Source organism: Eptatretus burgeri, chromosome 14 (assembly GCF_056783735.1).
Source record: "Eptatretus burgeri isolate ZD-2024b chromosome 14, Ebu_testis_v1, whole genome shotgun sequence".
In the NCBI taxonomy this organism is placed as follows: Eukaryota; Metazoa; Chordata; class Myxini; order Myxiniformes; family Myxinidae; genus Eptatretus; species Eptatretus burgeri.
In genome coordinates, this window is record NC_140974.1 from 5469863 (window position 1) to 5487134 (window position 17272).

At 43.1% G+C, this 17272-nt stretch overlaps 1 protein-coding gene across 9 annotated transcripts in view; it reads right to left on the reverse strand.

The window, feature by feature from the left end:
* LOC147012587 (SUN domain-containing ossification factor-like) overlaps window positions 1-17272 on the reverse strand; it is a 68172-nt gene that overhangs the window by 13874 nt on the left and 37026 nt on the right. For all 9 annotated transcript variants that reach the window (XM_085853585.1, XM_085853587.1, XM_085853584.1 and 6 more), the window contains 7 exons: window positions 15183-15290; window positions 11702-11807; window positions 5666-5721; window positions 1500-1594; window positions 1212-1271; window positions 424-495; window positions 216-282 (listed from right to left, as the gene is read on the reverse strand). In XM_085853585.1, the coding sequence (XP_085709711.1) occupies window positions 216-282; window positions 424-495; window positions 1212-1271; window positions 1500-1594; window positions 5666-5721; window positions 11702-11807; window positions 15183-15290 (564 nt within the window). The remainder of the gene's footprint in view (window positions 1-215; window positions 283-423; window positions 496-1211; window positions 1272-1499; window positions 1595-5665; window positions 5722-11701; window positions 11808-15182; window positions 15291-17272) is intronic.

Genomic DNA, 17272 nt, shown 5'->3' on the forward strand with positions numbered 1-17272 from the left:
CCTCGGAACTATTTTATGAAAGTTTAAAGTAAATCTGAGGGGGTCAACTGGGAGGCCTCCGGTGATATGAGGTGGAATGACTATTGTTACTCCATAATTACTAAGTTTTGATAAAAAAACAGCTGAAAACAAAACTCAAACGTCTTCTTGAAACTAACTTAAGAGCAATGAGAAACTTGTAACTAAAACATTGGTGAAATTGATATGTTACTTACCAATCAGGAATTGGGGTAGTCAGGCTGTCATCTTTCAGCAATGGTTGATCCTTTTTATCATTCACACCTACAATTTTTTTTTTTAAAAAGGCAACCCAGACATACGAGTTACAAAGGACTTTACCAAATCAAAGCTTTGCTAGCCCAACATCTTGGCCAATTCACCATTTCTCAATTACCATGTGTTTTCTCAAGCTGCAATGTTCACCTGCAATGCCAGAACCTTGTTTATCAGTCTGGAGGTGAGGATCAGTTGTCCTAAACATACTGAGAACAGAACCTGCAAAATGAGCAGCAAGAACGCCATAGAAGTCACAAGCCACAGAAACATGAAAATAAAGCTACACGTCACATATTCCGAAGTGGAAAGGGATGGTTCTTCTTTGACAGTGGATCGAACGTCCGTGGAGGAGTTCGTACACACATATCACTTACAGGACGTTAGGAAACGTTAGTGCACTTTTACATGAATTACAAGGACATTTTTAGATAATGCATAAATCTAAATAGTAAATGTGATTTCAAATCTGAGTTTCGAAGTTAATGTATGACAAGTTTAGGGTGGTGGGCTTGGGATCCTAGGATCCTGAGTTCAAATCCTCCTTGGCTATTGAATTAATACCAGGTGGGGTTGACTCTGCCTGTCATCCTTCCGAGGTCGGCAAAATGAGTGTCAGCTTACTGATATCCTGTGTCGGAGTGGCGACCCGTCCAGGATTGTGTCCAATAGCCAAGGAGACTGCTTAGGCAGAACCAACGCTCTGCACAGAGGATGGTCACGATGGATGGATGGATGGATGGACAAGTACGACAAGTGCTCAGATGTGAACAAACAGACTGATCCAAGCAGATTTCTAAATGAATGGTTTCTTCATTAATGTGACTATATGAATGCATACACACCTCACTAAATGACAAGGGACGGCTTAATCGATGCGATCCCCAATTAACCTTTGGTGTGTAAGTGCTGCATGAAAAATGAACTTGATGCCTTACGTGCAGCTGACTTTAACAGACTCGTCGATCTGAGCTTCTCATCCGTTTCTACTGCAGCATCTGATGGGAAATTAAATTGAGAATGACTTAAGCAACTGTCATGGAGCAAACAACCGTCATGGTGTGAAACATTTACTTAAATCAGCGTTTTAATCATCGAAGATAACTTTTTGCGTCACAAAATGATGAAACACAAAGCATTAAATAAAACCAAGGAATCAAGATTCGTTGCAGCTCTCAAGACCAAAGCAGCAAAAATGAAATCATCTTGTAAAGACAGCAACAGACCCATATCATCACTGTGCAGTCGAGAGTTTGGATGTGATCTGTGGGTACGCTCTGTCACCTCCTCGTACTCCTCCACCATACCAACACCAAACACCCTGTACACCCAAAGCCAAAACATGATTGCCCCATCCGTCTCATCTATAACACTGAGAAATTCAAACACATAGGTGTTTTCAATTTGACTTGGACCTTTGTTTATAACCAAGTTTGTATACAACTGACAAGCGCTCGTCATCATCATGCTGTGCAGACAATAGTCTGTACATTTCAACAGGATTTGTCGTCTTACTTTCTGCCCCCTTGGTTGCAAGCACTGTGTGCATTAAATAAAGAAGGATACATGACACTATGGGTATTGGTTACCAACATTACAAAGACACATTTACTTAAAGAAATGTTAATGTACATACATTACCCTGTGTTCTATAAATGAAAGACCATGTCAAATTAAAACCACACTTTCAGTACAATAAATTCACTTCGACATACAATGAGCCAAACATTTCATTTTAAAGTAGAACAAGTCTGAAGACGACAATGGTTCACGAGCGGTATTTGACGATGTAGATCGTTTCAGAAGTCAAGGATGAGACAATATGATAACTTTTGACCAAGTTATAAAAATGATCAACATGATGTGGTACGAGTAACAGGTTATTAGCTGTAAAATGTCGAAAACCCGGTTTCGTTCAACAACTTAAAAAATTTGACCTTTGCATAACCTTTAAAAGTCACAAAACAATGTTGTGGACATTAAAATAAGGAAACAGGATATGTGCTATAGCTTATTGGAGTTAGTTTGTCGAAGAAGGTCGAAAACCCGGTTCGATTCCCACAACTTTGAAAATTTGACCTTGTGGTGCTCAGCTGATTAATTTTTGCTGGCGATTGGCCTTGACCTTCATGGTTAGCGCCTGAGGTCAAACATATTTGACCCCAAGGTCAAATTTTCAAGTTTTAGGAACCATATCGTGTAGTACCTCAAATTGAACACCTCAATGAGTGCTTTCTAGATATGTCAAGCTTGAGACATTATGACGTCATTTGGTGACGTTATGAGGCGAACGCATATTTTTCATGGTTACTCTGTAGAACGATTCTCATCAGAATCTGTCGTAGGCAGATATTCCTCAAGGAGTCGCTCCTGGTGGATAGCAGCTCTGTTTACCTCAGTGTGACCTTAAATAAGTCACACGTGGTCACCTTTTGGCAAGATACTAGTCACCCTGCGGGTGACATTGGTTTATTTTTTTATTGTTTTCGACCAGGGTTCATTCAAAGTCTATCTTCTCCGACAGTTTTCATAGGATCCGGCTGGAAAATTTTGACAATATGGCTGAATGTACTGCTCACAGTCCCTCGTGGCCCGATTTTTGATTTTCGAAAAAGTAAATTTTTTAGGACTTTTCAAAAATTTCACAGGTCCGTTGCTGGGCAACGGTGGTGTCCATAGCAACGGTTCTCATTTGCACATGACTATGTCATGGTATGAACCTACCAACCAAGTTTCATAGAAATCGCCATTGTATTAACGGAGCACTGGACCGAACAGACATACATACAGACAGACAGACATATCGACGGAAATACTGATAATAAGGGTAGATAGATTGACTACCCAACAGACAGACAGACAGACAGACAGACAAACACCAACAACGAATATAGTGGTCACTTATTTTTTCGTGAAAATATTTTTCGTGAACCAATTAGCCACTCAATCCAAAGAATCACACGAGCGTGCAGTAATATGAGATCTTTAAAAGTATTGGCTGCTCTTAGATTGGCTGCTCTTAGAGCACACTTATTCTGGACATTTCCATCTGTCTGTCTGTCCACGAAACTTTGGTCAAGCCGAGGGGCTAATCCACTCACAACCGATTCCAATGAAATTTGGTAGTTAGGACCAATATTTCTGGGAATCATGTGCTTTTGAATATGGGACCCCGGGCCCTAGCAACGGCATAGCAACGGCCCTTTAAAGTGGTCAAAAAATCAAAAAAAAAAATCGAAAAATCGAAGTATAGAGTTCTGTGCGCAATCTAACTAGATCCCTTCATGCCAATTTGCAGCCCTAACAAAAAATATTTGTAGGAGGAGATAGGTTTTGGGCTAGTACATGTCGAACATTTCAGAAACGGTTAATTGCGAACATCTATAAGAGAAAGAGTCTGATTTTGATGAAACTTGGGTGAAATGTGTACAATGTGGCTGGCATGTACACAAAAATGAATGGTTGCTATGCACACCTCCGTTGCTTAGCAACAGCTAAAATACTTTATCGTACATCGTACACTTATTGTGGACTGGACAAAAAAAATCAATACCTCCGAAACTGGACCTCTGAGGGACCTGTTTTTTTTGTGCCCAAGGAGAATGTCTTACAGCATCATATAAAAAAATAAAATCTTTAGCGAATAGATAAATGGAATTACCAGGGCTGCCATTTGTTCGAGTCTCTTTGGAAACATGCCTGAAATTTCACAAGGCGGGTTTCTGGGCGTAAACTAAGAGGGCTGTGATCATCATATCTATTGTGCTAAATTGTTTGATAGCATGTACATGAATATCGGCTAGTCGTGTCGGCCAGCCCATATTCAGGTATACCAGAGAGGATAGAAGAAAAACAACAAAGAGCAGAAAAGTATGATATAAAATGTGCCCACAAGGAAATAAAATCAAACTGTCCCCTCAACTTTTTTCACATTTTGTTGCGTTCCAGCCTGAATTTAAAATGGATGAAATAAAAAAATTTTTTATCACCGATCTACACAAAATACCCAAAAATGACAAGGTGAAAACATGTTTTTTTAGAATTTTTTTACAAATCAATTAAAAATGAAAAGCTGAAATGTCTCGAGTCAATAAGTATTCAACCCCCTTTGCTGTGACACTCCCATGGGAAGTATAAAAGAGCTGTGCTCCCTGACCCGCCCTTTGTTCTTAGGGTCACGGAGTGGAATGGAGTCCATGGAGTGGAGCGTTGGACGAGCTAGAAAGCCAGACACCAGAGTGAACACCACCTGAGTCTGCACAGACCTCTTTACACTCATGATGAAGTCTATCCTCTCACATGTTTTTTTCCTTTGTTTACAAAACCCCCTGACGTACATCTTTACACCCTCCTCTTTGCACTTCATAGTACCTGCTGTAATCACACACCTCAGGCACTTTCAGTTTTCCTCCCTCCTCTCCTCCTCCAAAGTGACTGGGAAGCAGGGGCCCATCAGCTGCGCCAGGTATTTAAAGAGGTCGCAAACACCTCGTACTTTCTCTATCTCTTTCTTTACTTTCTAATTTCCTTGGGTATGTGTCTGATGGCACCTGTCATGTTAGCATACAATAAGCCTGTAGAGGTTTAGTATTGGAATAGCTTTGCCCTATGTCTTTGTTTTGTAAATACTTGCATTTATTTTTCCGCACCTCATCAATCCTTGCTTTCCCCTGCTGTACATTTTGGTTTTGTTATAAAACCTTTTGTTATGATGTCACATGCCCTTTACTCACCTTAATTATAAATGTACCCAGTTCATTGCGTCTTTTCCTCCATTTGTCTTGCATAGTCCGCATACAGCTAGCCGGGAAGTTTTACCCCATTGATTGGCTCTTGTTAGCCAGTGCGTACTTGGCAGATCCGCTTGGCTGCACCTGATATGGTAAGTTACACGCAAGTATGCATTTAGGGCACGAGACCCCCCCCCCCTTGGTGCAGCCGTCCACAAGTAAGGTACCACGCAAAGTAGTGAAACCCTGCCAGGATTGGCGGTACCAATCGGTGTTTGTGGTTGTTTGACAACCCGCCGGAGCACGGAGTTATCCGTGCTCGGTGGCCTCAGGACCGGGTGTTCGGGAGGAACTTGAGCGCTTCCCCTCATGGCGAACTTCGAACACTGGATCCGTAACAATATTATGTATACAAGGTGGGCAGAGGTGTGGGGTTCAGTTGAGGTGGGGTTTGAGAAAAAGAAAAGTAATTTGAGAAAAGGAAGCAGGGAGGTTAGGGAATTTAGAGATAAATGCGGTGGAGAGGGAGAAATTAAAACTTCCGATATTTTTGCACATGACATATAGATTTGTCAATCAATACCATAAACCCATAATCAGTAAATCTTACAAATCTTTAAAAAATCTTAGTCTGCTCTCAGTACATTGTGTTGGTGTCTTACCTTAGCAAACTTAATGGACAGTAGTATTCTGTGCCATGGAAAGAAAGCACCTCCACCTAAATGCACACCCAAAATTAGTTACTAAAACTGTGCACACATCAACGACAATTAAAAAACATCCACATTCACAAAAGAATGTCACTTTTAACACAAGAAAAAGAGGGAGATCAAACATTGCAGCACTATTAATTTGGTCCAAACCACAACACTTACCACCGAAAGAAAGCTCTCCCATCTTTAAAATACTTCCTTCGACTTCGTTCTACAGGTTACAGGAACTATACGTGAAATTATCTTTGGTAATAATTTTTGTATCCCTCTCGGAACAGCTGTTATGCAGTGAATTGTTGGTAAACCCATCAAAAGCTTCTCTTCTAATGCAATTATTTCAGTTTTTACGAAAAGAAAGAGGAAACAAACAAAAAAGCAAGATCTTGTGATTAAGGTGGGCACAGTCAACAATTGGCATGTCAGATTTGGTCAGAAATGGCGCAGATGTCATAGCCTGTGTTGGGGTCATCGTCGTGTTGTAAGGCACTTTGATTGGGCAAAAAACTTGCACAGACACAGGTAACACAAATAAAGCAACTGGTTCATGTCTGCCCGTCTTATCAGTTTATGGTCGGGGGACGGCTTATTGAAATGGAATGTCGTATTTTGAACACGAATCGGAATGTGAATAGAAACACAAGTCGTCCGTTTTACAGTATGTTGGCACTGATTTCATTCGGACCGTACACGCGCAGAGAGGAGTGAGACGGTATTTTTCAATCTGTCTGCCGACCTGGCAGTCAGTCGAAATTGAAAATCATTCCAAACAGCTAATAGCCTGTTTTTAAGGATGTCATAATGGACACATACAACAGGAACAAATAACTACTGTGATGTGCTAAATAGGGTGGTGCAATGGCCGCTGGAGAAAATGGCGGTAAAACACGGAATCAATTCATTTATGTCTTAAAATCTCTTTAAATTGAATTATACGTACAGTATTTGAACACTGTAAAATACATATTGCCATCATAATACATCCAAGAACAATGTGATATATTGATACATGGTATAGCATGAGAGGGCAAGGCATATAAGAGGGAGAGTACCGGGGTGTAAAACACCACCAGTATGGCCACGTAAATACGAGGCAGATTGACGCTGTGTTCTGTGGTGATGATATAAGGCCTCCGTCTTCTAAACTGCGACTCAACGTCATCTTATTACATCACTGATCTCCACAAAATACCCCCGAATGCAATGTCAAAGTGGAATTTTTTTTTGGAAAATTTTGAAAATTAATTAAAAATTAAAATCTGAAATGTTTTATGTCGATAAGTATTTGAACCCCATTTGCAATGACACTCCAAATTGGGCTCAGGTGCATCCAATTTCCTTTGATCATCCTTGAAATGTCTCTACAACTTCATCACAGTCCACCTGTGGCCAATTCAATTGGTTGGACATGATTTATAAAGAAACACACCTTTCTATACAAGGTCTCACAATTGACGGTACATGTCGGAGCAGAAACTCCACCGTGAAGTCAAAGAAACTGTCTGGATAACTACGAGATAGAATTCCCAGGCAAAAATAACATTCCTTTCTTGTAGTAATTCTCTAACAGCTTGGTGGCGAACCCTATCAGGAATTATCCGAGCAAAGACCTTGCCCGGCACTGAGAGCAGCGTCACCCCTTGGTAGTTGTTGCAGTCTTGGCGATCACCCTTCCCTTTCCAGAGAGGGACAACAAGGCCCCTCTTCCAGTCAGTTGGGATGATGCCTGTGTTCCAAGCAGAGCACAGAACTGCATGCAACGACACGAGTGCAGCATTTCCACCAGCCTTGAGAAGTTCAGCATGGATGCCACAGATCCCTGGAGCTTTACCCCATTTCAACCGGTTCACCGCAGCCCATGTTTCCAAAAGCGAGGGTGGACCACAGTTGATTGGAGGGTCAGCAACAAGGATTGTAACACCCTTGACGTCCAACTTGACAGCTGGGGGATCAGCCTGGTACAACCGCTCAAAGTAACCGGCCCAGCGGGTCTTCACTTCAGACTCCTCGGTCAAGAGCCCACCACTCTCTACTCTAACTGCAGTGCTCCGAGGGATGGGCTTGGATGAACGTAATGCGCGAATTCCCCTGTAAGCCGGACAAGAATCCCTTGACCACAGGTGATGCTCTACCCCCTCTCAGATTCCTCACACATAGGCCTCCTTGTCCACCCTCAGTGCACGTACAGTTTTACGCCTCAGCTCCCTGAACAGCTCAGCTCTGCCATTCAGCCTGGCCCTGCGACTCTGGTCAATGGTATCCAGTGTCCCTTGAGAGACAAAATTCTTCTATGCCCTACGGTGAGCTCCAAGACATCCACCGGCAACATCGAGGATGGTGGTCTTGAAGGTAATCCATAATTCTTCAGGACCTCCCAAAAGCAGCCAGATTTCTCAAATCTCCACTCAGCTCGTTTGCAAACTCCTCAGCTACTCTCTCATCCCTGAGCTTGCCAACATCCAGCCTAGGCTGGGGTGGTACCATTCTCCTGGATTTAAGGTGCAGCTTTAGAGTTGCTACAACAAGCATGTGGTCAGTATTGAGGAACTGAGCACTCCGGTAGACCCTGCAGTTCTGGATCATCCAACAGCAACCATCAACAACAACATGGTCAATCTCCTTTGCCACACCACCAGCGTTGGAATACCAAGTCCAGCGATGAGCTTGTGGGCACTGAAACCATGAACCAGCCACCCTAAGTCCATGACTTCTTGCAAAGTCAAGGAACTTAGTGCTATTCTGGTTCATAGTTCCTGACCCATGGGGACCAACACACACCTCATAACCGTCCCTATCAGTTCCAGTCGATGCATTGAAATCCCCCAAGACTAGAAGTGTATCTCGTCTGGGGCACTGATCAACCACAGACTCGAGCATGGCGTAGAATGCATCCTTCACGGTGAGATCACTCGCCTCAGTCGGAGCATAAACAGAGACCAGGGAAATGACACCTAAGGAGTGACGAATCCTTAGTCTCATAATACGCTCGTTGACCGGTGTTACCTCAATTATTATTGGGGTCAGCTTATTGGACACAGCTACAGCAACTCCTTGGGTATGGTAACCATCAGAGTGACCAGACCAATAGTAGGTGTAACCACCCACCATTATCTCGCCGCAATCCGGTCTCCAAACCTCAGAGAGAGCTGCAATCCCGATGTCCAAACACTTGAGCTCAGATGATAACAGAGACAGGTGATCATCCTCTCTTAGGGATAGGACATTCCAGGCACCCACCCGAAGGGACCGCCTCAGGTTAACCCAAGGAGACCGCCGTCTGGTGGATGACACCTCAGCACCACTCCAACACACTCTCCCGCAATCTGACCCAGGGATATTACCCCATGGTTTCCCTCCTATCATCAAAGATTGGGGGTCCCGAAGGCTTTGCCCCAATCCCGTCATCCAGTGAGCTGCCCTGCGAAGGGAAGCTGCACAGGAGGTACTCCCACGGAGTGGGTTTTCAGATTTTTTTGCGTTTTTGTGTTTTGTGGAATGAAGGGTTTTACGGTGGCCGGAGTGCAAATCCTGCCACCAACCTCATAATAAAAAAGTAACCCAACTGCAGGAGGACGTCTGCAGACACAGTTGGGCACTAGATATGGATGGCCGTTGGCTCACAAGGAGCTCCTCCGCCCTTTGACAGGTTTTTTTTATTAATCCTGCTGGGTGTCCATATCCAGACACCCTCCTTACCAGAAAACCTGGTGGGGGAGACGGTTTAGTCGCCAACAACCCGACCATGAAACAGGTTAGTACAGGTTTACATGGTACATGTAGCAAGTCACAGATCTAATCTGGCCTGACCTGACACCTGACTTTTAGCCTCCTCCTGTATCTAATTTCCCTGTGTGACACTGTATCGTGTTCTATGAACTCAAGTTCTTTCTTTATTGGTTGAAATCCTTTGTTAATGTTGTTGACCCTGGCAAATCTCCCACACAAGAACAGAATGTCAAAACAGGTCCCCTTCCTGAAAGTCCCTGTCATGTAAGGACCTGAAAGTCCCCGTAGTGTCCATCTTGTTTACCCAGTATACCCCACTCCATCCCTCTCCCTTCCACAGATCTCCTCATGTCTCTGTTCCCCACTGTTTTTTTTCCTTCCCTCTCCTGCCCCTCTTGTCTCCTGCTCCTCTTGTGTGTTTCTGTGCATTATCTCTCATACGGGTCTCGACAGTGTATCCAAAATAAACAAATAAATAAATAAAAGACCCTTTTCCTCACTTGTATCCAGGACACTTTGCTCGTTGATGACACTGAAACACATTATGTTGGACACCGCTATTCCCGGATTCGTTTTTCACAGACCCCACATATTCGCGATTTATAAAATGCGACCTGCTTTGACATTTGTGGCCCTGTCCCTCGCGCATTTTCCGTTTGTTTGTTTTTTTTTCGTGGTTTTTCCCGGGTATATGCAAGGTTGTTTTATTTTGCGTATTTGCAGTTTTTCACAAATTATTTTTGATTTTCCCCCATGAATCATGAATCGCCAGGAACCTATCCCCCCTTTTTCCATTGAAACAATGCCTCGCTATACGCGGGTTGGTTATTCGCGGCATTTTCCAGGAATGTATCCCCCACGAATAGCAGGGTCCGACAGTATATCATTTATATAGGCGTGCGTAGATTATAATTATCTGCAGAATTACATTGCACAATGATAAATCGAAAAAGCTTGGCCAGTCGACGCTGCAGCGTGGCTTTTACTGTGAACCTGCCTCAAACTGAATTTAACATCTGAATGCGATTCTGCGTCGGAGATTCAAACACCCAGTTATGAGTTTGGTTATTTATTTTATATGCAGAATTAAGCAGTGGAAAGTAGGCTCCATAACAAATATAGCAGATGTTAGGCCCGCTCAGTCGGCCTTAGATTAGTCTCAGAAATGCTACAGTGATGTGAAAAATTGGTGATTCAAGGTGAAATTCTCAAACAATTACATCATGTTATACATCGCGCAGCTTCAACCTTTTTCAATCCACCCCTTACTAAACAATGATGATGAGATTCTTACCCCACTAATTCGGTACCATAAACAAAATACATCTCAGTGAATAAAGCATGTAGAAAACGCGTGGTGACTGTGCTACATTTTCTTGAATTGGCTGTAAAATGTCTTGGGGATTCATCAAGTATTCCCAATGTATGAGTCACTTCACTTCAACACAAATCAATTGGACTTTTAGTCCAATTAATTGGAGCAACACTGAATGTGTTGTCAACATAAGCGATGAGATATTGCATTTTAAAGTGGTACGCACACATATACTGTATATATTAGACACAAAGCTTATTTCGTATTAGATGGGCTCGCAGAATGGCCGAGATGAACACACACTTGCCTCCAACTTGGCTCGCCTGGGTTCAAATCCCGGTCTGACAATAAACTGTCATGCCAGTGTTTCACAGGCAGGGTGATTCGCCAGTGTGTGGGCAAGTCCATCGGATGGACATTCAACTGGGTGTCCCACCTGCCGGCGTTTGTCGGTGAACGTTAAGGATCCCCAAAAAGCATCCTCCATGAAGCGGAGGTGAGATGTCGCTGGCATCATGGCCAAATTCCAAATTCCTGCCCTAATTGCTGCTGGGAAGATAATGGCAAACCACACAGTATAACCCTTGCCAAGAAACTGCTTCACCAGCACTGATGCTCTGAAACAGAGCATGGTACATCAGAATCAAAACGTCAAGTCGATTCTTACGGTATAATTTAATTGATAATTGTTTGTTTCTCACCGAAATTTTCCTTGACAACAACTACAAGGTTCGAGCAGCAGATATTGCATATATTTTCACCAGTTGGGGACTATGTCTGAATGGCATTGCTACAAATGTGGCCGTAATACAATAAATTTCTACCTGGCTTGCCTACAGATGAGACCCGATGATGAGAAGAAAACAATCCATCATGGAGCAAGGTATATGTGGTATATGTAGGACAAGGAAGCTTATGAAACACAGGTCTTCAGAACGTGACCTCACCTTGAAATAACGGATGAAAACGTGTTCCTTTAGAGGGAAGGTTTGGATAGCTCTCAGAGGCTCAGCCTGCAGTGTGCCCAGGTTTAGCCATTCTCTAGCTGGATACCTGCCATTTCAGCAGAGATCAGCAAGTTGTAACAATGAAGTATAAACTGGTTTATTACACAAAGAAGCAATGTATCACTGGATACTTAAAGCTACAAGTTAAAAGATGGGGCAGGGTTTTTTGGATTTAAAATAGGACCCAAGTCCACAGTGGAGCTGCCAAGTACACATCTCACACACACAGACATACACACGGACACACGAGACAATACTGGACTGTTCGATGACACAAACACAGCCACTGAGCTTGTGGGAAGTGCCACCACTTTCCGGGCCATTCTGGGTACCAGCGATACCACAACAGCGGCGCCGCCTTTTTCACCGCACTTGTGATGGGAATAAATGACGGAAGTTGAGGAGCATGTCGGTTTTCGAGACAATTAGCTTTGTAAAAACTCCATGCCCATAAACAACACAAACATGTGGTATACATGAAGAAATAGTATAGGAAGGCAAACATGAGAATCGGACTGGGCATCCTGGGTCGATCAAAGTCTTTTCTTGGAAAATCAAAGTTATTCACAGTCCAGAAGGCCTTTGACCGTAGCTCAATGGAGTACTACTCTCTGCTATGAGATGGTGCCCCAGCATTCACCTGTCTCTCCTGGATTATGTGGAATCTAAAGCTCTCAGCATTATTGGAATCTCCTGCAATGAGACCAAAGCAGGATATACCCCTTACCTCCAGCGGGACCCTTTCAGGACAGCAATCCCATTACAATACCAACAAGAAAAAGAGCAATCAGAGAGATTGCAGACCCACGCCAGGACTTCTTTTGAGTGGTGTATTTATCTAGGTTTTAGGGTAAATACAATATGGCTGCCAACCATGTGACCTATGATATCACATGTGTGACCCTTTTGTTCCTCATGAATAGGTGGTCATACGTGTAAAGTTTCGCCTCGATCTGTTCAGCCACTTCAGAGAAGATTTTTGAAGGTTTTAAAAAAAAAACACAAAATACAATATGCATGCCGAATCACGTGACCGATGATGTAATGAATTATCATGTGACCGATGATGTAATGAATTTTCTTTCTGTGGACCATTTTACCCCAAGATGACAGTCAAAAATTTTCATACTGATCGGATGTGGCGTTCTACATATGCAATTATGACGTCATAACGAGGGCACCTATGACATCATAAAAAAATAAAACTTATTCCCCATGAGGAGTACTTGCTATTTGCCAAGTTTCAATTTGTTCCCTTGGTGCGGTTTCAGAGATACAGAGGTCCAAAGTTTTTCCGTTTTTCCAACATGGCTGTCACACCACGTGACCTATGACGTCATAATTATCATCAAAACATTCTACATGAATAATCGCACCAAATGGTGAAAATTTCGTCTCAATCCGACAAGTGGTTGTGGAAAAAAAACCCCACAAAAGTTCTGTCCAGACAAACAAACAAACAGACAGACAGACAACCGGGACCCAAATGTAATACCCTCTCCTTTGGCGAGGGTAACAATTGGGAGAATGACAGAAGAGCAGGAACATAAAAAAATAAAAAAGAGAACTGGACAGACCAGAAATAGACAATGAAGGGTGACCGGAATGGCCAAGAAGAGGGCAGCTGAACACGGTTGGAGAATGTCGAGTTGTGTGTAACAAAAGAGCAGATGATCAAAGCACACACAAAGGTTTTTGAGAAAATGGCAGGACCGAGTCAAAAAGACAAGTGTCGGTTCTGCAAAATCAAAACGAAATGCATCATCACCATCACCACCACTCCCACGGAGTGGGTTTTCAGATTTTTTTTTTAATGCTTTTGGAATGTTTTGTGGAATGAAGGGTTTTACGGTGGCCGGAGTGCAAATCCTGCCACCAACCTCATAATAAGAAGTAACCCAACTGCAGGAGGACGTCCGCAGACACAGTTGGGTACTAGATATGGATGGCCGTTGGATCACAAGGAGCTCCTCCGCTCTTTGACAGGTTTTGTTTTTAATCCTGCTGGGTGTCCATATCCAAACACCCTCCTCACCAGAAAACCTGGTGGAGGAGACGGTTTAGTCGCCGACAACCCGACCATGGAACAGCTTAGTACAGGTTTACATGGTACCTGAAGCAAGTCACAGATCTAATGTGGCCTGACCTGACACAGATCTGGCAATGTGCCGCCAGGATTATAGAGAGCAAATCAGCTACACAGGTTCAATGAAGCTTCAAGATAACCTATTAAAGGTAGACACCTTTGAGAAAAACTATTTATGAGTGGCTGAAAACGTTTATGGAGACATCCTGCAGGGGAAGGGGACAGGTCGGCCAAGCACAAGTGTTAAGGATGTTGAATACGTCCGTGAGCCATTCTAGCGCAGTTGCCATAACTCTATTCGGATTTGGATGATGATGTTGACAAATTCCATCAATAAACTTTGAGAAATGTCTTTTCATATGCAGTAAATCACATCGTTGTATCCCATTTCATTATTTAATTTGAAGGGAGAGAGAGAGAAAAAAAAAAAAGGTAAAGTCCCAGAATCTGAAAAATGACATGAAGAAAATATAGAACTAAATCAACTTCACACTAATGATCGAGAACTGGAGCGATCATGAAGAACCTTGCAGATAATACGAGATTCCAACGGAAGACGTACAATAAATGAGCTACAAGGGCGCTGTCTGAGAGTCATTGGACATCCTTAAAAAGAGTCCGTGGAGCAGAGTCCTGAGCTCGAACTTCAAAGAGCCCTTAGAAGTTTAAACTTGAAAACATCACAATTTGTTCCTCAAAAATAAATCCTCAAACTACTCGATTTTGTTTCTCACTAAACGCAAACTAATTATTTGTACCCCAGATGTTTACTAAATTTAATCGGCTTGTTCTTGTCACCGAACCAACTCATCTAACAAGTTTCGTCCACGTCCGTCCATAACTTTGAGATATTGTGCTGTATATTGTTTTCGCCGCATCACTTAAAAACAAAAAAATAAAATAAAATAAAATTCTCAGATCTTCAGTAAAATCTCATCATTTCGTTAGTGTCACATACCAAAAGCTCTCCACCAAATTTTGTCCGAATGCGTCCACGACTTTGAGATATCTTGCTCACATACAAACAAACACACAGACAGACAGGGGTGAAAACATTCCCTCCATCCACCTTCGGAGGGGTTAGTAAAAAAGTCTTTCCACCTTTAGGTACACACTTAGGAAGATTACAACCAGCAAGAGAATACTTGAGAGATAGATTGGAAAACCAGCCATTTGAGTTTGGTGGATGGAGGGAGCCTTCGTGAGGCTAGGAGGAGGGAGTAAATCGGAAAGAAATAAAATGTAGAGCACGGACATAGAAGGTTAACGTGCGGCACGGACAAAATGACTCAACTTGCCTAATTGATCACTGACATTAAGAAATACAGACTGCACCTGTCACTGCCCATGATGATAATCTCTGCTGGCATGGATGAAAAAAGCTCCAAATTTCCAGTCTCAATCAAACGCACCTGAACCACCTCACACAGCTCAATGATCACCCTGGAAACAAACAAGAGGGGAGTTATTGGAGATGAGGTCCATTTCCACGATGGTATTTTTATTTGTTTTTATTTCCTTGTAATCTATACCATAAAAGGAGCCGTGCGTTTGTCTGTGTGTCCATGCGTGCGAGTTCCACCCATTGATTGGACAGTTCACCTGACTCCACTCACAATTTCTATACTTCTTCTTCTTTCGGCTGCTCCCGTTAGGGGTCGCCACAGCGGATCATCCGTTATGATCCGCAAACTGATTTGGCACAGGTTTTACGCCGGATGCCCTTCCTGACGCAACCCTGGTCGCCTCTTACGACACAGGGATAAGGATTGGGTTTCGCCATGATTCCGGGTTGCCCTACACCCTCTCATAGCGCAGCCCAGCACAGATCTCCCGTCCTCAAGAGATCCTCCAACCCAAGCCTCCGAGTCGCCAGATTACAGGCGCACGCCACTACGCCCGGTATCACCATTTCTATACTATTGCCACCAATTTAGGAACCCTCGAGAAAGCAGCACTTTTACTGCGGAGGTTGTGCAGGCTTACTATTATTTCCGACGATTTTCTCAAATTGTGAGTTTAACAGACAAATGTGAGGGGCCATTCAAAACTTACGAAATGCATGGGTCTGTGTATGTCCTAGAGGTTCGGAGTGCTTCGGGGGGGGGGGGGCGTTTCTAGTGCTGTTACGCTAAAAAAAAAAAATTACAGCTAGCTGCGGAAATTGAGAGAAGCACAATTGGGCTATTTTGCGATCTCCCAATTTAGTGCATCTTCATCAATCTTGCTTGTTCTGAAAATACTTAAGAATAAAAGGTATGGTTTTTTTTAAGGCTTATGAGCACTCTTATAAGCCTGGTGTTGGCTTAACGGTCAAGGTGGTTGGCTTAAGATATTGGGGTCTTCAGTTCGAAACCTTGTCGTGTCATTGAAATAACACCAGATAGGTTGACTCAGCCTGTCAACCTTCTGAGGTTGCAAAAACGAGTAGCAGCTTACTGGTAACAACAGGGGCACTGCATCAGCGGCACAGCCGTGCTTCCAGAAAACGATGCAACCAGCAGCCACAGGCTGCATCCGGAACAACAACTTCACACTCTCGTAGCTTTTCAACAAATAATTTTGTACACATTTAATGGGGCGGCCACATCGTCTCCCCATGCCATCCCTACATACGGAGGCGTACTACTCCTTGATATATAATTATACATTTTGGAGTTTTGCAATTTTTTTGGAAATTTCATATTTTGTAATTCTGAATTATATTTTGAAACACGGTATTAAATTTTGAATTTTAGATCCTGAATTGTATTTGACTGTAAAATAAACAAATGCGTTATTTTTCAATGACATGTACACATTTGAAAAATGAACTCTTAACATCTACCTCTAAACAATGCATTAGAACTGTTCCTATGAAGAAGATGTGAGTTAAAGCTACGCAGTCTAAGTTGTGAACCTTTAGATTGTGGGGGGAGAGAGAGAGAGAGAGAGAGAGAGAGAGAGAGAGAGAGAGAGAGAGAGAGAGAGAGAGAGAGAGAGAGAGAGAGAGAGAGAGAGAGAGAGAGAGAGAGAGAGAGAGAGAGAGAGAGAGAGAGAGAGAGAGAGAGAGAGAGAGAGAGAGAGAGAGAGAGAGAGAGAGAGAGAGAGAGAGAGAGAGAGAGAGAGAGAGAGAGAGAGAGAGAGAGAGAGAGAGAGAGAGAGAGAGAGAGAGAGAGAGAGAGAGAGAGAGAGAGAGAGAGAGAGAGAGAGAGAGAGAGAGAGAGAGAGAGAGAGAGAGAGAGAGAGAGAGAGAGAGAGAGAGAGAGAGAGAGAGAGAGAGAGAGAGAGAGAGAGAGAGAGAGAGAGAGAGAGAGAGAGAGAGAGAGAGAGAGAGAGAGAGAGAGAGAGAGAGAGAGAGAGAGAGAGAGAGAGAGAGAGAGAGAGAGAGAGAGAGAGAGAGAGAGAGAGAGAGAGAGAGAGAGAGAGAGAGAGAGAGAGAGAGA